Source organism: Pholcus phalangioides, unplaced genomic scaffold (assembly GCF_987345545.1).
Source record: "Pholcus phalangioides strain wild (caught in Gottingen) unplaced genomic scaffold, Ppha-v1.0 ptg000018l_1, whole genome shotgun sequence".
In the NCBI taxonomy this organism is placed as follows: domain Eukaryota; kingdom Metazoa; phylum Arthropoda; class Arachnida; order Araneae; family Pholcidae; genus Pholcus; species Pholcus phalangioides.
The window spans coordinates 9,528,157-9,556,140 of record NW_028301611.1 but is presented as its reverse complement, the minus strand read 5'-3'; the positions used below and the strand labels follow the sequence as shown (position 1 = coordinate 9,556,140).

At 35.6% G+C, this 27,984-nt stretch overlaps 2 protein-coding genes and 1 long non-coding RNA gene across 3 annotated transcripts in view; 2 read left to right on the top strand and 1 right to left on the bottom strand.

Annotated features, from left to right (window-relative positions):
- Window positions 1-5,317, top strand: part of ssp3 (SCAPER domain-containing protein short spindle 3) — a 62,528-nt gene extending 57,211 nt beyond the window's left edge. Inside the window, exon 29 of the mRNA XM_089247746.1 lies at window positions 490-5,317. Coding sequence (XP_089103872.1) covers window positions 490-575 — 86 coding nt within the window. The 3' untranslated portion in view covers window positions 576-5,317. The remainder of the gene's footprint in view (window positions 1-489) is intronic.
- A 401-nt stretch (window positions 5,318-5,718) lies between these two features.
- wal (electron transfer flavoprotein subunit alpha wal) lies at window positions 5,719-26,910 on the bottom strand. The gene is made up of 9 exons (XM_089247747.1): window positions 26,737-26,910; window positions 23,092-23,247; window positions 16,594-16,675; window positions 12,012-12,094; window positions 10,079-10,178; window positions 9,647-9,757; window positions 8,119-8,223; window positions 7,548-7,699; window positions 5,719-6,140 (listed from the first exon to the last, which is right to left on the bottom strand). Exons 1-9 carry the CDS (start codon window positions 26,776-26,778, stop codon window positions 5,949-5,951), a joined length of 1,023 nt encoding a protein of 340 aa, XP_089103873.1. The 5' UTR covers window positions 26,779-26,910; the 3' UTR covers window positions 5,719-5,948.
- Window positions 18,387-21,719, top strand: LOC149071679 (uncharacterized). Its single transcript, XR_016194579.1, has 3 exons — window positions 18,387-18,833; window positions 19,930-20,005; window positions 21,579-21,719. It is a non-coding gene; the product is annotated as an uncharacterized LOC149071679 (long non-coding RNA).
- Window positions 26,911-27,984: the final 1,074 nt, after the last annotated feature.

The window sequence follows — 27,984 nt, the reverse complement described above, 5'->3', positions numbered from 1 at the left end:
AAAATATGTCACTATATACGAGGTCGTTGCATTCTTATCAAGGTTATAAGCAAGGCCTATTAGCATTATTCTCATGCTAAATCATGGGAAATCATTGACGTTATAGCCGAGGTGTTATTACAACCAAAGAGACATTACAACTGACTTCAAATTTAACGAAGAATATGATTTCATTATAAAATCATATTCATTCGAAAGAAGTGATTTCATACATATATGATTAACAAAGAGTGTGATTTCAGAAGAATTAAGTAATTTATGAAAGTCTTCGATAATTTGGGACTTTTGTTTAATCCAGACCACATTGGCCTACCTATTTAGATGCCACTGACTAGCAAGAGGGTGTCTGGTTTTTTGACATGATAAAATGTTTTACTCATATCACACAAAACTTGGAACAAATCCTTTAATTAGTTGCTTTAATTAACAGCAGATGTTGGCATCTATGGAGAATTTTTGTAAAACTTTATACAAATTTTTTTCTTGCAGATTCCAATATTCGTTGGAGGCTCCAGTGCCGTTTTCCTAAATGCCGGTGGACAGCAGCTAAAACGTATTTTTTGAAACCATCATGAAACTTGAAAGCTATTCAAAAGATAAATTTTTCCTTTCAAATGTTACTGCTGTTCCAGTTGCCTAGTATCAGTCATAACATTCAGCTGTATACAAATACTTGGTAGGAAAGAATGATATATAATACTTGTAACACATGTGCGTATGTCCTAAGCTTTGGCGTCAAACAGCTGAACAAAATTTTTTCACACCTTATTCAAGCCAGTGTATGTGCAAAACCAAACCAGTGCGAAATTTAAATATATTCTAGTTATTGAAAACGTTATATTTTTTCCAGAATCACATCAGTGCAATATTTTTCAGTTTTTTGATATGCCTATTTCATTCATTAAAAAATGTGTTCACAAGCTATTCAGTGAAGTTCATAACAATGTACTCAAACTGCCAGAACGTGTTCTTTTCTGTTATAATCTCAAAAAAACAAGTTGTTAGGTGGCATTTATATTATCATTAACATCAAGAGTTTTTTTGTTTTTGTAGAAGAATTGTTGCATTTAACAAATTTCGTTGATCAAAGAGAGTTAAAATTTGATCACAGCCATTGTCGTTATAACATATTTTTATCTAATTAATTATTGTAATTTAAAATTTTTCACATTGTTGAAAGTTTTTTTTTTGTCAAGGAATGACGCTTTGTTTGAAGCCAGTGAGACATTTTATCACAGCATCTAATTCAGATATAACCATGTAATATATTAATATTTATCTAATTTTTAAATGTTGGTCCAGATTGGCTTAATTTCTGGCTAATTCTATATTTCTCTTAATAGGGTATTTGAAAAATTCTATATTTCATATGCATTAAGTTTGCAGTAAAAGTGAAAGCATTGGAAAGATTATAATTGTATGTAACCAGATCAGTTTGTATAAACCTCTTTTGTCGATAACTCATTTTTGCCAAGCTTAAACACTCTGAATACCATAGTCCACACAGAAAGTTTTGGGATACCAGATAACTAGTAGCCAGTGACATTTTATTTGTCCAGTATCTGTTTAGCTGCCCAATGTCCTAGTGGTAAAAATCTGGGAACATAGATGTAAAGGAGTTTGTGGGTACATGCAATATCTCATTTGCAAAGAATTCCAGGAATGGGTGGGGGGAGAAGAATGATAATCTTTTTTTTAGCAGAGAAGGGTCTGAGCAGTTTGGTGAATGACACTGTGTTTCACAGCCAAGGATATGAATGCGGCTAAATAAATTGAATAGGAATAAAACTATAACACACACCAGAATGCAACTGATACGAATATCCAAAAAAGAGCGAAAAAGAATGGTATAGGGAATCGCTCCATGTACAGTATCATTTTTGACATCATAATCTTTCAGCCACCAGGATCCCGGAAGCTTGTCACAATTAACATTAATTGAAATTAAATGCTATTGTGGAGCCCTCATCAACTTATCCTGGGCTGTTCCAGACAATTTTTTGCTAGTAACTCGGTGCATGTACTGTACTACTATGTTCAAAAAGTTACGAGACTTATTTTATTACAGAAGAATGAATACAGATAAAACCTGTTTATTTGGTGTTTCCTTAGAAGTAACTACCCTGTGCAATTGTGAATTTTTGCCATTCACGAAAATGTGTATTTGCAAGTCTTTTTTTTTTTTTGTCACATCTCCCAGTGCCTTCATCGCTGTTCACTGCATTTCTTCGGAACCTGAAAATCATTTGCCTCTCGTAAGCAAATTCTTTATCCAAGGAGAAAGTCACATGGGGTGAAATCAGGGGGAATAAGCTGATTGTAGAAAAATTGGAGTGATGTTTTGACAGGTAATCTGACTCCGGAGGGGACCTGCGAGCCAGCAAATTGTCGTGATGGAGCAGCTGTGACAGCTTTCTTGTGTCTCACTGAATCATGCAGACATTTAAGGACAAGGTTTTACGTCCGTGCTGTCAGATTTACCTGTCAAAAATCACATTCCGATACTTCCACAACCAGCTTATTCCCTTAATCTTGCCCGTGACTTTTTCCTCAGATAAAGAATTTGCGTAATCCTTTTTGACTCAGTGTGGGCACATCTAAAAATTCCCTTTTCGAACACTTGATCATTTTTGTCGCACCACCGTCATTTTATGCACACGAGGGCTAACTAGCCCCCGGGACCTACAATTTATTGCTGATTCCGAACGGCAGGCTTGTTTTTTCATGCTCATCGAGAGGTTGGTGCGTTAACCCCTCGATGGGGGACTCCCTGAGGTAGCAATTTTTTGTTGTACCCCTGTGTCAGGAAAGTTTTCTGACAAGGACGAACCGGGTATCAAACTCGCGACACCTCTTAACATCCTTTGGTACTTTAGGCGAGCATCTTATCGACCGGGCTACCGCGCCCCTTTTCGAGCACTGAAAATACACGATAAATAAATTGAAAATTAGTTTGAACCTTCTTTATCAACAGCACTGCACAAGCCGATCCATACTTTTGGCCTGTGTGCTTATTTTTTTGGAAACCCTTATTTTTCGAAGAAATGGATTCAAATTTCAAAGAATTTTTAGGATATCTTGTTGGCTGCACACAAATCTCTATAAGTTTCCACATTGGAAGCTTGTCTATGTTCTTCCAAATTCAAGTTGTGCCCTCTTTGGGCCTCTTGGGCACACCCACAAAATTGAACAGTAAGGCTACGAACCCATGGGAGAGTTTTCCAGCTGGATGCTAAACCTATTTTTAAGCAGCTTCCACCCCCTGAGAGTATACTTTGCACATGAATGCAAGTTTTGTGATTACACAGTGCCAGCTCCTAATTGGCTGTCTGTCATAATGCAAAATACATCCAGGGCGTTTCATTTCTTTTTTCTTATATATATGCATTAAGAGATATAAATTAAAAAAATCACCACGCAAAATAGCAGATATGCTTTTAAAATGCACACATTTTCAATTTCTCTCTTAATGCATATTTATTTACAAAAAATATCCCACATATATATACACACTGCATATGCAAATAACTTCTATATATATTTTTAATCAGTATTTTTTTTATTTCTAGTTCATTGTAGCTATTCACGAACACAGTTTAAACTACAATCGCAGGTTAAATGATTAGCGATCAACACGGATTGGTTAAATTGAGAATTTTAACCAATCCGTGCCGATTGCTAATCCTTTAACCTTCGATTGTAGTTTAAACTGTGTTGGTGAATACGGCCGTAAGTAACGAAATACCAGTGAAAAAAAGAATTTAGACACTATTTTCTAAAACAAACTTTTGACATATCTCTAGAAATAACTACAATAAAACGGTTGATATTTTGAAAATGCTGTGTTGCAAACATCTCTATTAGTTCACTAAATCGTACCTCCGGAAAAAAAAAATCAATGTAATGAAAATATTTATGAGTAATATTTATTTGAAAAAAAGTAATTCAGCTTAAATAGACCAACAATATGCACTTATTCTGAAAATTCTTTGATTTTAAATGCATTAATGCTGAAAAAAGGCCAAAATATGGAAATGCATATGTACATTAGCATATAATCTGGACTCTTGGATAGTGAATTGATTATTATAACTAATGTTCCATTTGTGGTAAAAAGAAGAAAAATGGAGGATAAAAAAAGAGATCATAGTGTAATTTTCTCATGTGTCCACTCTGACGAAAAACACAAAAAAATAGAACCAATTGCATTTTTGTGCGTACTAACTTGAGAACGCACCTGTTGTGCTGGGAACCCAGTGTTGTGTGTGACTGGTCCTATACAATCCCCTCTATTGTTCATTTTTCTGCAGTTATTTCCCGCCCATGTGTCTGTAGCCTATAAGTGCAATCATTACAAAATTATCCCTGCATACTCCTTTAGGCCTGAATAGACTGCCCGTAAAATTTTTTTTGAAGTTCCGACTTCAAAGGCTAATGTGCTGGAAAGGGTTAATTCTCAGGTTCTGAAGAAAAGCAGTGATGAAGGCATTGGAAGATGTGACAAAAAAAAAAGGCTTGCAATCCACATTTAAATCTGTATGAACAATGGCAAAAATGCACAGGGAAGGAAACACCAAATAAACAGATTCTATCTGTATTCATTCTTCTATAATAAAATAAGTCCCACATGTTTTTGAATGTAGTGATATTTCTGAGAAAAAAGAAGGCACCAAACTCTATTGATTCTTATCTAATGTGTTAAAAAAAACCCTACTTGAAAATAAAATCATGTTAAAAATACTAATTCTGTTAACCTAAATGCTTGCTAATCTGAATAGGCTCTGGTTTGAATTAGTGTGCGGGGGTCCACTGTATCTCGATGGATTTTGCAGCTCGGTGACACATAAGGATTGGATAGCGCTGTTATGAAAGCAGCCCCTCGTTATAGCCCACATATGCTATTTATAGCTTTAATTAGAGCTGCTGTAAAAATGTAACTGCATTAGAATCCACATGACTTAATACAGGCTGTCGTAAATTGTTTGCACAAGAGATATCTCTGCAACCGTTGACTTCAGAAACATACTTTTAATTACAAATGATGTGCAGTTACTTAAAATTTGTTTGTCTCAGATTTTTGAATCCAAACATCTCAGTGAATGTGGAAAGTGGATTTTTTTTTACATATGCACATACGACTCCTTAAACAAATTTTAGGAGTTTAAGTAACTGCACATAATTTGAAAATATGTTTTAAAGCCAACAGTTACATAGAGATAACCACTGCACAAACAATTTGGGACACTCTGGGCCGTATTCACTGACATGGTTTAAACTGTAGTCACAATTTTTGGATAAGAGATTAACATAGATTGGTTACCTGATTGGAAAACCTGAATTTAACCAATCTGTGTCAATTGCTTATCAAAAAATATGACAATAGTTTAAACCATGTCGGTGAATACGGCCCTGTCTGTTAGATCATGTTCGATAAATATATATTATTTTACTAGTCAACTCACAAATTTGTGACTAGGAAAAAGTAACAATTAGAAAAGCTCCATTCAGATTAAATTTTCTAAGTATTAAGAAGAATAGAGTTGTATAATAAGTACATGTGTGTTCGCTTTATCTAATGGTCTCTGTGTTACTATTTGTCATATTTTTCATACCTAAATTTTGATATACTTAGTGTGAGAAATTCAGCTATTTTGTAACATTACGGAAAAGGCCAGTTTTTTTTTCGTATTGTGTGTATATAGACTAATACATGCTTTTTGTAAAAAATATATTTTATTTAGCATGAAATAAATACTTTCACATAGAATATGGTTTAGTTCGTGTATGCAAAATATTTCTTATAAATCAGATTTTCATTTTTTGCACGAGCGATAGAAATTATCGTTTTGCGAATTATTCATGTAAATGTTCGTCTCTTTAGACATTTCTTGCAAGATTATTTTCTGAAAAGAAAAAAGATCAAACATACAATTCGTGGTATTCGACTATTACTTCGTGTATTGATCTAGTTTCTCTGTCATTTCTGGTATCGCTTTGAAAAGATCTGCAACCAAGCCTATGTCAGCAACTTGAAAAATTGGTGCCTCTGGATCTTTATTGATCGCAACAATTGTCTTTGAGTCCTTCATACCAGCAAGATGCTGTATGGCACCAGATATACCGACTGCTATGTAAAGTTCCTGAAACAAATCAATACGAGATTATGTAAATATGCATTAGATGATGTGTGGGTATCATTTAACGAACAATTCATAATTTTCGGGATATCACACTGATGTAGCTAAAAGTTTTTTGCTTCTACAACATTGTTTGCTCGAGTAGGAGAATTTTCGAGAAATAAGTTGTTTACGACATCTGTTTGAGTCGTTTTGATGGGATTGTTCAGATGAGAAAGATTGATATCATTACCATGGCCTCTAGACAGAATGAAAGCCTGGTTCTGCCAATTAATCAAACAAATCATAATCAGCTGACCGATTCCGCTGGAGCAATGCCATGATGTGTGTGGCTCTAACATATTTATGATGTCAGAGTTATGCATGTTTTGTGTTTTTGAAGTGCTGCCATCTGCCTTCCATATTCAAAGCTAAAATAAGAAATAAAAGTTGGTCATTGCTTAGCTTACTACTACTTACCCATACATGCACCTCATGAAGATTTTTAATCTGGGGAATTTCTAACAAATTGATGCATACAGGCACCATATAGAGCCTGAGTGGCATGGTGGTAAGATGCTCGTATACCACTGCGAAAGTTGTTGTCATGGTCCCGGGTTCGAACCAGAGGGAGGATATAGATAAGATATTTTCTCTAATGAACTTGGGGCGACCACAAATAGACAGAGCCTTCATTTCCAACCCATCTCATTAATGGCAGTAAATTGCAATATAGTAATATGGCCAGAGTTGGTGTTTGGTGAAGTAGTAGCACCATATGTAGTAAACCCTAAAGCAGAATGTTTTTCAAGAAGCCCTCATCTGACTGAAAATTTTCTACAGTAAACATTACTATAAAAATGTTTTATACACAGAAAAGGTTTCTTTTCCATCATTTCTTAAGATTCTTCCCAAGATCGTTCTGTGGTGTCATAAACAGAGGCAAGTGAGTCACTGCCAAGAACATGTGTCCTCATTTCACAGTTTCCAAATCTAGTAATCCTGTATGTAGTGGTTTCGGAAAGAGCACAAACCATCCCAAGATGGTCTCTCTGGGCGGTCAGCGTTCATGTCTGTATCTAGTGGTACCTTATAATTTTACATTCCACAATTCGACCCTCAAATTCGACTAAAACTGCACACGCATAAAATCACAGGATACACTTATATAAAAAACATTGTCTAACGATTCAACATTAGGTTGACAATGGATAATATTTGTGGATAATGCAATAGTGTGAAATCTTGACTTTGTCAATATGTTGAGAGGTGATCCTCATTCAAAATTATAACCCAGGGCAAACGAATAACTGTTAATTAAATAGTAGTAAGACTGAAAAGTCAAATAAAAGGTAGATGAATGTCTCTGGCAGGAGAACATGAGTCTGAATCAGGTGGAATAAATTAATATAACATTATCAAAAAACTTACAGGAGCTACAATCTTCCCAGTCTGTCCAACCTGCATGTCATTTGGCACAAAGCCAGCATCAACTGCTGCTCTGGAAGCTCCCACAGCTGCACTGAGTTTGTCAGCAAGGTCATACAGGAGTTTGAAATTGTCTCCGCTTTTCAGACCACGCCCTAAAATGAAATTCAGAAGTTTTTCCAAGAGGTGTTTCGTTTAGGATTGAGCAAAAAATACAGACTATTACTCTTTACAACAAGAGATAAGTATCATATTTATTTGAATTTAACACATTTTTTGTTCTCTCTGAAATCAAATGTTATTGAGATGTGTGTTATCTGTGGAAAATATCTTTGACTATTAAAAAAAACATTTTCACAGCTGCTGAAAAATTGAAAGATGCATGTTAGACTCAAATAAGTTTACTAAAATAATCCTGTACAAATAAGCTGCAAAATAACATTGACTCAGAATTTTATGAAATTTTGTCCTAATTCTGACTATTGTCGTATCGTTATCACGAATATTAACAAATGACGTCAGATTTTTTTCCTTTTACACTGATAATAAGTCAAAATGGTTCTAGTATAATTACCTCCAGACACAACACGCTTAGCGCTGGTCAATTCTGGTCTCTCACTTTTTGACAGCTCTTGTCCACACCATGTAGATACGGTATTGGTTGCCTCACATGTTGGAGCTGATAATTAAAAAAAAAAAAGAGAAAATGCAAAAAAAAAAACACAATTATGTTGGCCACAAAGTTTTATTTCAAATAAGAGTTAATTGAGAGCCATATTTTAACTTATCCAGAGCCGATGATGATCATTTACCAAGTATTTTCAAATAAATATGTATTTGTGTAATACAAGGGGAAACATACATTGTCTGAAACTAATTTTATCGCAAAATGATGCAGCACCCATACAAATACAAATACAGTTGAACTCAAATATTTCTTTACAGCTTTTTTCACATTGTAGCACATATTATATTTCTGGGCCTATCTGCCTCTGTGCATACACTTTTAAAAACAGAATCTTCAAGACATTGACTACGACCACAATTGTATAACACTTAAATATTAACTGCCGTATGTATTTTATGTATACTCATTTTATATATTATTTATACTGTGTACACAGGGTGCATAGCTAACAGGGCGTATGGTATTTTACTGGCGATGCTAGAGGCATACTTCCAATTAGAAAAAGTACACCAATAACCTGTAGTACGCATATATGTCGTTCATGTTTCAAGGGATTGTGTAGTTATTAAAATAAAAATGTTAACTTTTTATAAGAACACCCTGTACTCAAGAACCCAATTAGGCAGCAGTTGCACTATCTCTCCTGATGCCAACATGATAAAATTCCATGTTCCTAAGTGCAAGTATTCACGAAGATGTCTGAATTAAAAAAAAAAAAACAAAGTTTGGAAAAAACAGTTTAACCTGCATTTAACACTTTTTTCCCCAGCTGTCCACCATTTTTCGAATTTAAATATCTCAGTGAATATTGCACTTAGAAACATGGAATTTTTTTATTTGAAATCAGGAGAGACAGGACAACAACGCTCTAATTAGGTTTTTAGGTGCATCGGGACGCGAGTTCCTATAACCAACAATTCAAAAGATGAAGGGTGTATAAGGACCTTACACCATGTATAATAATGCTGATAATCCATAGTAATAAATTTACGCTAATATGAAGCAACATTCTACAACACTGGTACGATTCTAAGTAAAGGTATACAAATGGGTTGAAAAAAAAATCAATTATTCAAAGATAGTGTCACTTTCTGCTATTCGTACAAAGGTTATCAACAACTGGCTGGTATGAAGATAAATTAAGGAAAAAAAACAACTGTCCTTGCGGGGATTTGAATGTCCTCTCATTCGCTGGGTGAGTGACCTAGACTACGTAATCTAGTTTAAAGACTTTGCAGTCTACTGGTCTAGGGACTCAACCAGCAAGTGAGAGAACATGGGTTCGATTCCCCGCAAAGGCAGTTTTTTCTTTCTTTCTTGAATTCATCTTCGCATCAGCCAGTTGTTGAAAACCTTCGTATAATCAATTATACAATAATAACAGACTAACTGATAAAAAATTGTAACAACATACCATTTTCTGTGCTTGCACCACTTCCTGTTAGTGCACAAGCTTCAAAGTTTGTGCCTCGAATTGTGATCAGTTTGACAGCATCTTTAGCCTTTAAAGTCTGAATGGCATTTCCTGAGGGGAAAAAATACAGAATTGCTGTTTAAGGATAATAAGCAGGTAATAAGAATTTTGATAATTTTGTTGCAACACAGACATTTTGAGAGCTTGACAAGAAACCAAAATTTGAAATCGATTTTAAAAAGCTGTTCCCCCAATGATTCCTTAGAATTTGAACTTCTGTCAAACCAGAGATAAGTGTGATGAACACGCAATTGTGAGCAAAAAAAATTGATTGAAAGTGAATGACACAGAACACTTACAAGAAATATATGAGGTTTTATTATAACTTTTCATTCAACATAAAAAACATTTTTTAAAAAAATATTCTATTACCTGCATAAATGGTTCTTACAAATGTCTCGGCATCCTTGATTCCGATGATGTCAGATATCGGTGACACATCGAGTTTTGCAGCCACCCTTGGTATCAAGCTCTGGGAGAATAACATGGTTATCAAGAACATCAGACAGAGACATGAATACTTGTTCGAATGCATGAATAAATCTGATAAAAATTTGACGTTAACATAAACACAAATAAAACATAAATGGTAAGGTTTCTATACAGTTAATCTTTCACTACGGTGTTCACATTTTCATCAATTTGCTGTACATTAAAAAATTTTTTATAGAGAAATAATTTTCAATGTAACAAATATGGAAACTCTACTGCATAAAACTTTTCCAATAGCTAGATGTCAGGGACATCTTAACAGCATCATAAGCAAAGTGATTTTTCTAAGGCTCCCTACCAGGCTATCAATATCTGCCGACCATGTGCATACTTGAATATCGCAACCAGATCTCATTACCTTGAGTAGAGATGGGACAAATATTCAGTATATGACATGAATGTCGCTCTCCACTTGTTAATACAAGATATACAGAAGACTGGATGTTGTGAAGATATTTATTATTTGAGATGTTAATTTTTTAAGGAAGGAAAAAACTCATCTCTGCCTCTACCGGGAGTCGAACCCGGGTCCCTCGATTGCTGGACGAGTGGTCTGACCACTAAGCTACAGAGGAGATAGGGATTTTCCTTCGCTAGAGCGTATATGTGCCGAACGAAACCGTGCAATGAGCTATCGTCGTCCATGAGCTATTAGCTGATCAGTTCACCGTCCATTGCACGGTTCCGTTCGTCACATATACGCTCTAGCGAAGGAAAATCTCTATTAAAAGATCATATTTTATAGTGTGGTGTATATCCCCTCTGTGAAAAAAGGCTATGTCAGGGTGAACTTCTAGGATAAGGAAAAGATGAAACTGAAAATAGAATCCCGCTGCAATAAGGTGGACGCGAGCATGAATATTACACAACTTCACTAACTGGAGGATGTACCTAGACAAGACAAGTGTTAAAAGTCTAGACTTTTTTTGTAGGGTCCCGTTTTGTGAAAAAATTTTCCTTATTTTTCGTGAAAAGGGTCATTAAATAAGTGATTTTGTGGGAAGTGAAATAATCTAGTTAATCTATCACCAAAAGAAATGAAAGCCAAATTTATGGTTTCATTTAATTTTTATTTTATGAAGGGTCCGTTTTTCAGATCCGGAATTTTGAGAAGGGTCCAGACAAGGACCAAAATTTTGGCTGGATAGACCCTAGTTTAGCTGCTGAAAGAGGCAAAATGGACAAAGACCATCTAAAAAAAAGAAAATAAGTCGTAAATTTTATTGATGTATCATTTATCAATGCATTATGAGAGTGATTTATAATGGTTGACATTTTCTTAATTAGATGTAAAATGACTATTCGTCCCATCCTTAATCTTGAGGCCTCTGAGTCGTGCCTGGTTGGGCCAAAAGGAAATGGGGAAATTTTTCACCCCTTTATAACCACTTTTGTTTTAGTTTTAACTAAACAATGTAAATTATTTTTATTTTATGAGTTGACGCTAATTGGTAAAATTATTGGAGATGGGACTAGACCAACCAAGAATGCTTGGTTTTATAATGAATAGTCCTCCTAGTGATTTTTTTTATAAAAAACCATTTTTTCCAATTAGGATTCGTTCATCCTGGCCTGGAAAATGCTTTATGGTTTTGGAGGCCATATTTACAGAAGGATATGGACTTGGTCAAAGGAGATGAGTAACACTAGATTAGCTAGAAATTTAATTTTTCCGACATAGCCTCATTTCAATTCCATCACACAACTGAGATTTCACTGCACATCAAATTAGTGAGATTACTGATTAATGCTGATGAAATTCAATAATTAATATATAGAAAAAAAAGCATAGAAACATTTTGCTAAGAGGTACCTTTCCAAAAGCTGTAGCTCCGGCAAGAATATGAGTGAAATTGAACTGTTGCTGTGATGCCAAAATTAGGGGAGTCATGCTCTCTGCATATTGAAAAAAAAAAGAAGAAAAATTTCAAAAAAAAATACAGGATGTAACATAATTCTCTCTGAAGTGTTTGGAAAGGTCATACTTAAAAAATTATTACAAATACGGCAAAAACTTTCATACCAACATAGAAAGAATCACTTAAAGTCTTTAATTATGGGATTCGATAATAAATGGCATCACTAACTAACAAAAGACATTTTTGTTTGGTTTTTTTCCTTCAAAACTTCACTTGGAATTTGCTAAGTGTGACAATGACATTTATGGGTGCACAAAAGGTTACTGTGTTTTAGAATTTACTAAATTAGCTTGTTGTGGCAGTGACATTTCATTTCATTTCATTCCGTGCACCGCCCAGGCTCTATCGACCATTGTCAATTTTAGCCATTGCCCGGATGAGGGGCTGGGCGATGTCGGGTGCTTTATTATGCATATAAAATATAAAATACATGACATTGAATATAAAAACACATTATTAAAAAAAAAAAAAAAAAAAAGTATATACAGATTTAAATATTTCTATTATACAATTTATTCCGATGAGCTGTTCTGATGTCCCTTCCAGCTTTATTGAGCCCGAGCCCCCTGTTCCTCTCTGTGGCCAAGCGCCAGGTCCTGGACCCATGTCTTCCCTCGTTGGCTTGTTGGCTAGTGTGAGTCCTTCGTGTCACATTGGTCCAACCAGGTGCCAGGTCCTTCAGCATGAGGGGAGGGGGTTGTTCGATTATTCAAAAGCTCCTCAGCTTTTGGTTGGATGCTTCACAGTTTAAACACTGATCATTGGGACTTTGTTTCTTGATTACTCTTTCACTGGATCATCCTATTTGAAGTCAGAGTCAGAGTCTTCCCATATTTCGACCTTCTTCTCTCTCCGATTGCTCTCCCTCTGTGTCGTATTCTTCGTCTTCTAATTCTTCTATTTCCTGGGAGAGTACCCTATCGACGCTGTCTTCGGCTTCTGCCCTTGCTCTCAGTCTTTCGCTCCTCCTCAGTTGTTGCGTTTCATGTGGAGTCTGGATGGTCTCATCCCTCTTGGTGTGGAGATGTTCCTGGTTGGCCTCTAGGAATTTAACCAGGTCCTTGATGGTTTCCATTGCTTTTCCATCTCTCTCCATCCTTTTGAACCATTCATGCTCCAACTGAGGGAGCGGCTTAACCAGGTGGAAATCTGAGGTCTTTTCGCACTCTGTTGCGTAATGCAATGGGCTTCCGACTCCTCCACACAGGCACTTGTCATTGTTTGAGATCCCGAAGCGGAGAAAGTGGGTGGGGAACGGCCCGTGGCCCGAGAAGAATATCGTCTTCTCTCTGCTCCAAGATCTCTCTCTCCACTGTATTTTGGGCAGGACCCTATGGATTAACTTCCCATGTGTGGCGGGGTGGTCCCAGAATTTCTGCCACTCTCCAAGGATGTGAATCTTTATTATCCTTTTTGCAGTCGCTGCTGGAATCTTCTTTTCCAGAAGGATCGTACGGTTCAAGGTTGCTGCCTTGGCCAATCGGTCCGCCTCCTCGTTCCCTTTTTCTCCGACATGGCCACGAACCCAGTTCAATTGGATGTTTGGATTTTTTAATAGAGCCCTGCGGACGGTCCTGGCGTCCTCGTGTCTCGTGAGGGGGTCTCTTAGGGCTTCCAGGCTGGATCGGCTGTCTGTGTATACTTTGGACTGGGTCGTTGTGTTTTCCAAGCTGCTTACCGCTTCTCTTAGAGCGAAGAGCTCCGCCTGGAAAATCGTGCACCCTGTCAATATCCTCTGCTTCCACTTCTGGGTTACTACGTCATCCTCGTATCTCACAAAGGCAGCACCCGTTCCATCCTGGGTTTTAGAACCGTCTGTGAATATGGTGGTTCCTTCGTATGAGATAGGGCCCGTTTCTTCCAGGGTGATGATCTGGCTCTCCCGGATGTCGGTGGCGGGGTGCACATCCCAGCCTATCCTTCTCTGCTCTAGCTCACTCCACTGGTATTGGGCCTCCCCCAGACTAATGTTCCTCTTGAGTCTTGTCACCATGGCTGCTTTGGCGACATACTCCGTCTGAAGACTCAGTGGGGGAACTCCTGCGATGGCCTGCATGGCTGCTTTTGACGTCTTGTGGTAGGCTCTTGTGAGAAGGTGCAGGAAACCTCCCTGCAGGCTGTCCAGCTGCCTCTTGAGCTTCTCTGATGGGTCCTGGTACCACGCAGCAGCTCCGTATGTTATTATCTTGATAGCCACCTGGTCGTACAATATCCTTCTGAGCTTCTGCGTTAGTCCCCATCTTGGGCCTGCCATGCTCGCCAATGTTTGAAGGTTAGCGTTCGCCTTGGCTCCCTGGGTTTTTACGTGTGATATCCAGTCCAGGTCTTTGTCCAGAGTGACCCCAAGATATTTCATCGTCTTCTTCCATGGGATCCTGGTTCCCTTCATCCTTATCTTGGGTCTCTTGATTCTTGAACTGTACCACAGGTAAGAACTTTTTTCGATTGCCGGCTCCAGATCGTTGTTGTGTAGCCAATTGGCCATCTGATCCAGAGTCCTGGTGGCCTTTCCTTCCATCTCTTTCCATTTCTCTGTGACCATGACTATGAGTATGTCGTCCGCAAAGGCCTGGACTCGTACTCCCTCTTCCCAGGACTGTTTAAGTAGGCCGTCCACCGTGACGTTCCACATAAGGGGGCCCGAGCACGAGCCCTGCGGACTACCTCTCGTTTGGTCATGTTCCACGAGCTCACCTCCCAGCTCCATGCCCACTTTCCTGTCTTTCAGGAGATGCATCAAAGTCTGTGTTAGATCTTGTGGTGCGGGAATCTGGGCAAAGATCTTTCTCAAGTTGGTGTACCGAAGTGCATCGAATGCGCCCTTGATGTCGATGGACACCAGCGCCACGTGCTTTCCTTGTGTCCTGGCTTCCTTGATGTTGTCGACAACGTCACAGAGTGCTTCGTCCGCCGATCTTCCCATTCTAAAACCATATTGATTCTGGTGCAAGTATTGGTGTCTCTCCAAATGGTACATCACCCTCTGGACTAGGATCCTTTCCAGAATCTTTCCGGCGTGTGGGAGCAGGGTGATTGGACGATACGACTTTATGTCGTCCACTGGCTTTCCTTGCTTTAGGATCAGAATAACCTTTCCCCTCTTGAAGACCTTGGGTGTGGCAGTGACAGTAAATTTTTTACAAAATACCAAATTCAAGCACCAATGGACAAGACTATTCATGCGAGGTAAAGAAAGTTTAATGAAACTGGATGGCTCTGCTAAAGTTAAGGCTTGGCACCTTGAAAAAAAAAAGTTTCGGCACTAGCACAATTTCTTAGGTGCCAAGGATATTTTTTTTCTCCAATTTTCTAATTTCCTAGAGAGAGAACATTGGTAAAATACTAACATAAAGTCAGAAACTTTTGCATGGTCCTCAGACCACAAATTAGTAATCACACACATCTATGGTGCCAATTCAAAGTTTTTAGCCACCATGGTAACTACATTTAATAATTTTGAATCAGTCTAATCTTGATTAGTCAAATATGTAGCAGCTGACAAAGAATTCTGAGTAATCATTAATTTGACTCTTCGAACTGCCCTATAGCATTGAAGTTTCTGGTACCATGTAAAAACCTCGACTGAAACTGGGGGGGGGGGGGGGTGTTTTTGTGAAAAAAAATTCCTTATTTTTGTGAAAATATTCATTAACACTTTAAGCAGCAATGCAGAAATCACTAAACACCCTTTAAAATGTCACATATTTTAAATGACAGGCTTTCATACAATTTTAGGCAGAGGTATGTGGGGAAAAGTTCTCCATTGAGAAATCCACTTTACAAAGTGCCTGGGCTTTTCAATGCTAAAATAAGAGGCTTTTAAGAAGGCGAGATATCTTGTCGATGCAGCTTAAAGGGTTAATTTTATGAAAAGTAATACATTTTTTGGAAAGCAAAACACAATCTAGCTAATTTTTCACAAAAATTAAATGTCAAATTATCTTTTCTTTATTTATATTTTGCGAATGGAATGTTTTCAGATCTGGAATTTTGTGAAGGATCTGAAAAATGGACCAGAATTTTGGTTGGACAGATCCCTGTAAACAGGTATTTGTCTTATTGTGAATTGACCATGATTAACCTGTGAATCAGAACATGTAATAATGTTTAACATAAGTTACATAGTAGAAACTGGGCTATTTGACTTCAGTTTATTGTGAATACACTGTTAACAGACGTTTGATAATTCCTTTCTGCAATAGAATTTCTTCCTACAATTTTTTCAACTCGACTTGGATATTTAAATATAATTAGTATAGTACTCAACCTTTAGATTTATGCATTTGATTATCCTGGCATTGCAATTCCCCCAATGTAGGTGTGCCCACAATTATATCAGATAGTAACGATCAAGGTTTTGCTGTACTCTATTCATCATGATTAATTTTGATCATGATAAATAGAGATCAATTTTATGTGAAAATAAGGAACATCATATTTAAATGAAGTAATTGACCCAAAAACTCAATGTCACACCAGGAAGAAACCCTTTGAACGCTTCATTCTCAGCAACCAAGATTTTTTTAACTCCATCAGCTTTGGACAACTCTGCGGCAACCTAAAAAAAAATTAGAGAAAAATACACAATCAACAATACTAAACATACAGATAATTTCAAAGCTGAAGGTATTGCATTTGAGTGTAGTTGAGCTTTGTAAAAAAAAAAAGAAGCTATAATCAGGCTTGAAAAATTCAAGAAAACTTAGGTCGCTGCCAAATTTTTCAGACGCTGAGACTATATTCATTTTAATCTTTATTTATTTTATTTCTTTTGTTTAAGGCTGGCAACCTTTCCATGTTGGCAGAAACCTCAGTTTATTCACACATAAGGGGGGATACAGGCCGGATGGTGCTACACCACCGATGGTCAAATCGACAGTTTTAACCGTGGTTTAAACTGTCACATCAAAACCCCTCTGTCAAAAACCTTAAATATTGCTTTTGAATATAAAAATTCCCATTGAAAATACCATATTGACTGCATGTAATGTTTAAAGTTGCTATGTTAAACAAAGAATAAATACTTAATATGATTATAAAATAGTTTTCTGCTCTCTATAGACTTATTTTGGACAATATATTATATATGTGTATTTTTTCACGTAAAATATATAATTTGAATAGAGCATAACTTAAAAGCCGAAGGAAAAACTATGGAACTATCTGATATTCCTGAATTCAAGATGAGATTCTCGATCTTCAAAAATTTCTTCAACTGCTTATTTATGTGTATTGATATAATCTGCTGTACTCTTTTCATAACAGATAGGTGTTTAAAAAGTAATTATTCAAAAAATAATGTTGATTTCTGTTATAAATTATCTAAATAATCACTGACACTTAAAACGATACCCTTATTATGTATCACATTAGAAAATAGCTAACAATAGGTAAAGATAGACTTGAACGTCTGGGGAAACACAATGATTGCTGGGAGGGGGCATGATGATGATGATGTCAATTCATATATACGCTCATATATTAGATCAGTATGCTTTACTGTTGGGTGGGGGGAATCGCCCTCCCCTGTATCTTTGCCCATTAGTTAGCAATCATAATACTAAATAACCCTTTAATTTAGTAGTGCTGATGGCATATGGTGCTTAAGAAAAGCTACTGAAACTTATTCATAGGCTGGGATTACACTATTAAAGTTTGATAAAACTTCTTTTATAAAACTTGAAAAATGTACCAATAAGTACATCAGTTACATTCGGGCAAACTTAACCAATGTGCTTATTGGTTGAATTTTTCAAGTTTTATAAAAGAACTTCAATAAAACTTTTATAGTGTAACCCCGGTCTAAGTGAAAAAGTAAGAATGACAACACTGACAATAAGTTTTTGACTGTTTTAATACTGAGTAAGTTTCTGAGGCCAAAAACCTAACCTGATCACACATATTTTGAATAAACAGCTCTATTTCACTTAATAAATTGAACACAGGTAATACCAGTAATTTATATAGTTTAGATAAAATGGATATGCTATCTGTCCCAGACTGTGTCGAAAAATTCAAAATTGGAAATTATAATTAATATTTAGTTTTTATTATTATAATAAATTAGTGTTAAAAAATAAAATGCAATATCCGAGGATGATGGATAAAAACCTTCGTATAAAACGTAATACACAAAAAAGTATGTTACTCATGTCATCAACCCCTATAGTGTTCAAAATATTGCCCAAAAGCATCCATTTAGGCTTTTGATGGTTTTCAACAGTTTTTGAGGTTTAAACCAGTTTGATTTCAAAAACCCAACCCTGGGGGTGAACTATCTCTGCGGTCCTTAGCCGAAAAAAAGTAGTTAAGCCCCGATTTGTCCTTAGATGGCCAGTAGTTCGACTTTTCGATACTATCTCTAAGCTAAGGACTTTTTTTTAGTAGTTACTTAGGACCGCTGCTAAGGACTGCCTAGCACCAGTCCTAAAGCAGCAAGAAAAGTAGTTCACGGCGGCCATCTTGGAAAAGAGGAAATTTTGCCTCTGGCCGCGAGCTCTCGCTGTGATATTTAGCGATGAAATATGCTGTTTTTTTTCGAATTAAAAAATTTTTTACGATAATAATGACAGATAAAACTTGGATTATATCTTCGGTGTCATCAAAGTTGAAGTGATTCATCGTTATATCCTCAAAAACCTGCTGTAGTATACATACGTGTATGTTGACATCGGCGATCGAAGCCACGACGAAGTGCTAGCATGTTCATTACTGAGGTAAGAATTATTTTATTGCTATCGAACTATATAAGAAGAGTGTTTAGAAATATTCTTAATATTTTTTTGCTCGGTAAATGCGTTATTTAAAAATATAAATGGACAATGTCACGCAATCAATAGGGCAGTGGATCCCACTTGGTAATGCTGCTGGAAAAATATCAAATAGCCCATGTATATTTTGGGTTGTATTGAAAATATTTACATGGCGAATGAAAGATGAATCTTCTATTACGATAATATCAGATTGAAATTTTACATTCTATGGTTTTTTGCTACATTAATTTTTTTTAATGAAAAATTATGTCTAAATGAATTGAGCACATGCGTAAATAAATAATAACAAATACAATTCATTGATAATAAATTATAGCACCTAAATGGCAAAAATTTTAATTAATTTTTTTGTGATGAGTAATGGTGAAATTGAAATAAAGCATGGTAAAAATTGGCAGTAATGTTAAATATTAAATTTTGTAAAACTCATGCACTAAATTTAGTGTAAAGGATTAAAATATAGATTTGATATTTTGAACTGTTCAAATGAACAATATTGTAATACTTAGTGAAAGTTAAATTTTCAGAAAAAAATCATATGCTACTACTTTAAAAATTGCACTCTGTAACTCGCTCTGAGATGAATATTTAATAAGGAATCATTATATTGTTTTGTTGATATAAAAAATGAAGTTCGTACAATGGGACTAAAAAACAAAGTTTTAATTTCACGCACAGTTTTTAGTGTTGAGGTATATATATATTATAATGAAAGGAAGCAGATTAGTGTTTGAAACATATTACTACTTCAGTATTTGGGTTATGGCCTTGCTGTGTGTGTTCAAATTGAATTTTTTGCCAAAAATTGTTTTTGATTTTGTGTGTATGGGTAACGACAGAAAAAAAATTTCCATGTCGAATACTTAAGAACTTTAAAATATAACATTTTGAGATGTTATGGAACTGAAACTTTTAACATTTAAACTTTTAACAAGCATTTATTTTTTAACGATGTTGTTAGTAAACAGCTGATATATATATATATATTGTATATACATTTGTGAGACTTTTCTAACTCTTGAAAAATTTTGTTTCCCAGGAAATTGGCTGTAGGTAGCTACGAAGTTATGTGAAGGTTTTCAAAGTTACCAAACATTATACCAGAGCAAACAAAGGTAATTTTAATTCTTTGTATTTGACTTTGAGCAACAGTTTCCATTATTATTTTCATGTAAAATAAAATATTTCCATGCATGATTTAATGACATAAATTTTAACATTGTGTCGCATCATTTTCACTGATTTCATTTGTATCAACAACCCTAGTGGAATAAATACAGTCGAACCCCCGATTTAATGCCACCATCCCACCCAAAGAATTTTGGCGTTATATCAGATCGCAGACATAATAGCGTTTCGGAGAGGCTGTATTACATAAATTCACACGTTTATTAAGAAATGTATTTCAGTGTCTCATTTATGTTGCATGATGAATAAAATAACCTATTTTATACACATTCAATTTTAAGTTGAGAAAATTCATAAAAATTGTAAACTGTAAAATCACTTGAATATTTCTCAATATAAAACTTAACAGAAACATACTTCCCTCTGAAATTATTGTAATTTCAGCAACACGTTTTATATGTGCAAAAACAAAATAAGCAGGGGGGGGGGGAAAGGTGGCATTGTTTTTAGTCCATACCATATTGGTTTTTCTCGAGAAATATCTTGCTATGAGTAATTTTCTTTATAATCATAATTTTTTCAGATGCTATTGAAAGAACAACTCTTTTTGACATAATTGAATTGAGCTTAAGATAGATTTCTTAATGGCTACCTGTACCACTCAAAATTTGACCAGTGCAAGTAAAAACATGTATACTGTTGAAAAACCTGTCTTGGCTATATAAATGAGAGGGAGGACATTAAAAAAAACCTTTAGAAGCTTTGCTAACTGAAAAGCAATATTAATTCTTTGAAAAACGTGTTATATTTACTGATGAGCAAATTTTGTGAATGGAAATATTAAAACAATATGTTTGACGACAAATAATATTATACTTTTTAACTAGTAAGACCATACAACACTGCAAAATTTCTATGTTAATTTAAATAGGGTTCCCTGATCCACAAGAGGTTGCTAAGGATGTGTTTTAGAGCGAAGCTGAAAGTAAAGTGAAAATTTGAAGTTAGCTGCGTGCCAATAGGTTTTTTCACTTCATCTGTCTGACCAAAATTTTAGGGTAGAACCATGGCTCGAAAAATTGAAAAACATTTTAGGTGCCGGCCAAATTTCTTGGCAGCCAAGCATATTTTTAGGAGAAATAATCCAAAGTAAAAACAAATTATATTCAACTTTTTTAGCACTTGGTGATGATCTTCACATATCGGAAGATGCAGACATAAACTCCAAATATTTTGCGATCTGCATAGAAAATTTTAGGTGTCAGTATGATTTTCTTTTTTGCAATGTTGGCTCCTAAGATTTGTGAAGCCCTAGGTAAATACATCTAGACATGAACAAGTGCATCTGTGTGCAATGCCAGGCCTCCCTTGTAAAACACAGTTGATGCATTTTGGATCCTACTGTGATAAAATGGTGGCGAGTCGACAAAGTGCTATTGTGCACGAATTATCTCTACTTATGCAAATAAAGACTGTTATAATTTGAAATCAAATATACAGTACATTTAAAGATTGATAAGCATAATAAAGGTGTTTTTTTCTTCCTCTTTCTAATTTCAGGTAAATCAACATTTGAAGATGCAAATGAAAATTAATGAATCTCAAAAAATTATATTCTTGAAAGGTGCGATTTCTAAGAAAAGTACAACAAATAAATTGTGATTATGATAACTTTCTATGAATATATGTTTGAAATAAAATGTTTTTGTATGACCAATCATGTGTGCAAGTTGTTGTTCAATTCATGTTTCTATTAATCAACTGAAATGAAATATACGATCAAATGAAAGTTATCAGGTGAAGTTATTTGTTGGAAGCTAAATATGAAACAGATAAATTGATGAAAGATCTTTAATATAGAAGTATATATATTTTAAATATTGAAGTATTCACTTGCATTAACAGGTAAGTGCTCATTCATAGAAAATAATGTTCTGATAATATTTTTTAATACTGGAGGAGAAACCCATAGTTTAAAATACAGAACTACAATATGCAGCAAGGCAGTTAATTCTTTTAATTATAAATGATCAATAATTTATTATTTTAGTTGCTCCAGAAAGAATTTGCAATTCGTTGTTTCAATGAATTTAAAAGGAATAAAAATGGATAATTTAACAAATTGGTCTTTTAAAAAAAAATGGCACTCAATATTAAAAATTGTATTCAGCTGGGGCCTCGATTAGGGCTCCTGAGGTGAATAGGGGGCCCAAAAATCTAATTATTTTGAATAATAACCCTTTCAAGAAGAGCCGCCCCCCCCCAAAAAAAGGGGAAAGTCTGCCCCGAAAAGGCACATTACGGCCATAGGCTCAACTAGTGCCGGTAACCTTAATTTCTTGCATTTTGTTGTAAGAATTTTTTTTTCTTCCAAATTTTGATTTCATCAGTATGCGACCCACTTATATGCAGCTGGGGTCCCATATACTCGCTTCTTCAAGCATCCAAAAGTGGGGTCCATGAGCTCGGACAAGAAAAATACTTTGACTATTATTATATACTGAATCTTATTCTAAAAAAAAGTCGCAAGATGAAAAATGCAACGTCCTCATACGTTTACAAAATAATTAAACTAGCCAGCGATATTAGAGTAAAAAAAATGTATGGCGAGTCCTTCGGGGAAAAAAAGTTTGTTTATAACATGTTTGTTTGTAAACATGAAATCGCTGCCACAACCCACTGCGGAAAAACGATTTTTAAATAATTAGTAGTAGTTGTAGGCTTCAAACGGCATCCCGATTGGTTAGAGATCTGTTACTCTCGAAACCAAAAATTTTCTCCCCCTCTAACTACTGTTTCACGTCACGTGACCTTAAGGACTGGTAGTACATAGTACCTCTTAACTACTAGTAGTTGAAGCGGTCCTTAGCTTCAGTCCTCCGACCGGTAGTTCATTAGGACTAGTAGTTACTAAGGACTGCAGAGATAGTTCACCCCCTGGTTCGCTATAAACTGGGGGGGGGGGTTGTGTGTGTTTCTGTTTATTTTCATACCAAAAGCATATTTCTCACCAACAAGACCTGATTACAGGATATCACTATCAGATAAGAATATGCAAGGAGGATATACTCACATTCCCGACCTTGGTGCCAGCCACAAGACATGAAATATCACCTCCTAATTGTCTCGCTGCAGTAATGGCATTCAGAGTGATAGGTGCCAATTTATCTTCATAGTGCTCGGCTATAACTAATGTACTCTTCAATCGTTTCAGAAGTATTGAGGCACACTGTAATTGAGAAAAATTAAAAACATAAAATAATCTTTAAAAAAAACCATTGGTTAAAATACATATGTAAATCAGTAGTAAATTTTCAAATGTCGAGAAAAATTTTTCATATACTCTTATTTTAACTTTGTAGTGTTGCGACATTTCTCAGACACCAACCAATATTTTTAGGCATTCATGGTTACTGATTCAGGCGATATATATTTTTTTAGCAAACCTTCAAATTGCTGCAATTTATTGCAGGGCTGAACAAATCCCACGGTGCCTAAAATTTTCTATGTATGGCTACTAAATTGAAATATGAAGGCAATACAAAAATTTTGGAATTTATATCAGCATGTTCTTCCAGATAATTTCTCATAAGTCCTTGAAATAAGCAGAGGATAAAGCAACCTTCAGGACGTCACGAATTTATTTACAGAACAGCAATTTTTACATGTATTTACAAGCAGACATACACGCTAACCACATCAGAGTTCTCTTATTTGAGCATAAAATCCAACAACTCTCTCTCTCTCTTGGCTATCGCATGATTTTTATAGACATGACGAAAATTCTAGAATTCTCACATAGTTCTGGTTTTGTGACGCCACCATCTGGAGACCTTCTAGATAAATCTAGAAGCTTCGAGCATATCGTGACATTTCCAGGTTTGGCAACAGATTATTGTCCAGAGGGATTCTTCAAAAATTATGCCATGATATTTTTCACAACAATATCCATCAATAATGCAGATGATGACTATATCTTGAAAAAGTCGAAAAACACTATTTTTGACCCGTTTTTTGCGGAAAAAAATGTTTGGCACCTAGATTTTTTTTGATTTGTCGAGCGCTGATTTATTGTCTATATTCCACACATACAAATACAAAATTTTGAATTAAAATTTGAATAACAATTAAATAATAACAATTAATCTAATTATAATACAGGGTGTTGCCTTGAAGTAGTGACAAACTCAGAGGGATGATATTAGGCATCAAAGAGGAACAAAAATTGTCATCGAACATGGTATCGAAAAAATACTTATGAAGGGTGTCACATTGAGAGGGGAAAAAAATCCTATAATAAGTAGAAAAAATATTTGTTCGACAGCATGATTAAAATACAGACTGTGGTGTACAAAATAAAGTGCAATAACCGCACCTGAATGGTGCAGTGGTAAGATGCTCATCTTCCACTATGAAGGTTGTCGTCAAGGTCCATGGATTTGAACCCAGCCAAACAACATCAAAAACAAGTTCTTTACATACCAAGTCTGGGGTGACCACTGATAGATGGCGCCTTTATTTCTCACCTAACTCTACTAGCTGGAAATTGCCATATGGTGATATGTGACTGGAGTTGGTGTGTGATAAAGTCCATAAATCGTCCTAAACTATAGTTCTTCTCTCTTCCTTTGGAGCAAGTTAATTTCTAAACATTATCACATCACATATTTATATGTGGTGTTATTATGTTATATATATTTTATCGCATTATTTATAATATTATTATGTAGTACTATTAAATAAATGACATTTTTATTACTGATTTTTAAGTGAATGAATAATTGCGGAACAAATTGTCAGTGTCTCCATCATTTCTTATGGAGAAGTTTGATTTGTTATATCAGCGATTCGGATAACGAGCACGTTGGTGGAACGAAATTAAGCTTGTTAACAGAAGTTCCACTGTAGAATCCTATGTTACACCCTTAGCTTCTACTCCCTCCCCCCGAGGGGCAATATTGTGCATTTTGGGAAACACTGTGCTAGAGCTACCAGCAAGGATAGGAACAACCAATAATGTTTGAAAATGTGTCAGGAAAGATATTAGCAATATATTGCTGTTGTGTCACAGTTGAAAACTTGGAAGCAAAAAGGTAAACCATATACAGTAGAACCTCTCGATAAGGGATACCTTCGTAACCAGAGATTTTAGTCCTCTAACTAAGAGGGTCTGTTAATGAATAGTAAAATGCACAGAGACCCGTTGATGTAACTTTAACAAGTGTCAGTTAACGAGGGGCATCCGCTAACGCGGAGTGTCCTTTATGGGATGTTCCACTGTATTGAAAATTGAAATTTTTCAATATTTTGAGCATTACATAAAAAACAAACATTATCGCAAGGCAGTATGTTTTGCATTCACATTGTAAAGCATTGTTTAGTAGTCACTGGAGGCAGTAACTATTTCTGTTCAATAAATGTAATCGGGCATTTTGGATCCCTCTTAATGTTAACGAGAATGTAAAGAAAGGCAGAGTACGAAACTGGCTACCCTACATGGCACCCAGGGCACGAGACCGACCTGCTTTCCTTAGTTGTAGTAGGCTAAAGCGGTCAAAATTACAGTACCTGTCATCCCACCATTGAAAGTGTCTTTCTTTTTATCATTTTCAATCCCGAATCTCATCTAAAGATGTTATATTTTTAATCTTGACCCCCTATTTAGTCTAAGAATGTTGTTTTGTTTTTTGCTGTTCTCATCATCCGTTTTTTTTATCGCCACTTTTTTGTTTTAATAGACACAGTACAGCAGACGCTCGATATAACGACCCCCCCCCCCTTCCTTCCGTCAAAAACGGAAGTTATATTGGGAAGGTTGTTATATCAAATGTAAAACATATATGACAGTATTATGAGGAATTGAAAAATGTATTTCTGGTGTATTCGTTAGCGCACTTGCCCGGTATGCAAGGGGACTCGGGTTCGATTCCCGGAGGGGGCAAATCACTTTTCTTTCCAAATATCAATTTCGGCATAACATCCAGAAAATGCAATTTCTCAATATATGACAGTCGTTCTATGAAAACATTTGGGGACTTACCTTACCAGTCATCGTAACAGAACGGTCGATATAATGAGAGGTGACTGTATCATCTTTTTTGGCGATGCGTTGCCAATTTTTTTTCCTTGGCAAGAAAGACGTCAGACAACACGACTCCATTTCACTCTTGGCGAGTTCTCATCAAAGTTTCTGACTTCTTCGCCAAATTAAAAAAATCGCCAACACATCGCCAAAAATGGATCATACTTTTACTACAAAAACACTTGAAGCCTGTAAACGCGATACATAAGGCATACAAGGGCCCCTTGGCGATACATTCATGAAGCCATTCACACAAAACAATGTTGGGTAGGCCTATCGATGAATCACATGCAGTGGCGTCGGAGCCGGGAGGTTGATCGAGCACCCCGGATAAATTATGACGTCTGAGCACCCACAGAATTTATTCAGAAATCAAAATTTCCAACGTAAAAATGAAGACGAGCACCCACAAGTTCAAAATCCTTCAGACGCTCCTGATCACATGATAAACAACGCACATTTCTCACATATTTTTTTTTTTAGTTTCCACGGCAACGTGTAAAGACAATAAAGTTGTTTACAAAAAACATTAAAGAAATTACCAACAAGATAAATTTAGAGGTTGAAATTAACGTTGAACACACTTGGGAGCTTGAGGAAATAAAAATAAAACCAATTCAAATTTGAAGCATTTACCTGCTCGTATTTCTGCCTAGAGATCAGACGACAGCTCAGCATATCGATTTCGTCTTTGAATCGGTATTAATTAATAATAATAATTGTCCAAGAATTAAATAGATATAAATTTATCAGCTGATGACAACCCTCATCACTTGCTTAACGGCAGATCTCAGTTATAGGAAACAAGGAAATATGAGTTCGGTGACCATCTTTCCATACATTACGGGACGTACAGTATTTTTCCTCTTTTCATGATGACCATATTTTATTAAGAAATTTTGAGTTTCAGCCAGGAAATTTTTTTGCTTATTAATAGGCTAACCATATTTCCTCGAAAGAAATACGGGACATTCGGATTCCAAATACGGGAAATACGGGACATTGCCAATTATCGCCAAAAACAACGCCAAAAGTGAACAATGTTGCCAAATATTGCTGAAATTACGGAAAAATCGCCATTTCGGGAAACGAAGCATTACTGCTAATTGCTGTGGATTCCACAAAATAAAACGTTCACCAAACCAAATATGGGAGAATAATGTTATTTGTAGTTGTAATTATCATAATATAATTTATGAGTTCAAAAATTTCTTCAATCTTTGACTTCAATAAAGAATAAAACTCCAAGTAGGCGTCATGTAAAAAACGGGAGAAACCGGGACACTTTTGTCAAAAAGTCGGGATGGCTAGAAAAAGGAAAAAAACCGGGACTGTCCCGGGAAATACGGGCGTATGGTCACCCTAATTATTAATCAGAATTTTTTTTTTTTTAACGATTCCGTTTTTGAGATCTTTATTTGCTAGATCTATATTTCATTTCGATTGAATATGGTCAGCTAAACTAAAATGATTCATCAGACTTTTGCTGCCATCTTTTGACGGTGATTAAAACAGTGAGTGGATATACACTTATATAATGAAGATATGAAAGTGCTGCCATCTATAAGGTCAAGTTGGAACAATATTATAGTTTCTGAGTATCTAACGAGGAAATAGCGGGCAGCGCAAACTTCAATTTCATTAGCGAGAGGTGATTAGATTGGGGGATTATAGATTATAGGTAGGGATAGGTAAATTTTTTTTCGTATTTACGAAATAACCACGATAAATGCGAAATTCACGAAATAAAAGCGATAAATGCAAATTTTTTCCAATTTTGACGAATAAATGCAAAAATTTGAATTTTTACTACTTTTCTGCGAAATCTCGATAATTTAGATTTTATCGTTAATTCTTCCGTTTGTTTCCAAGCTATAATTAACA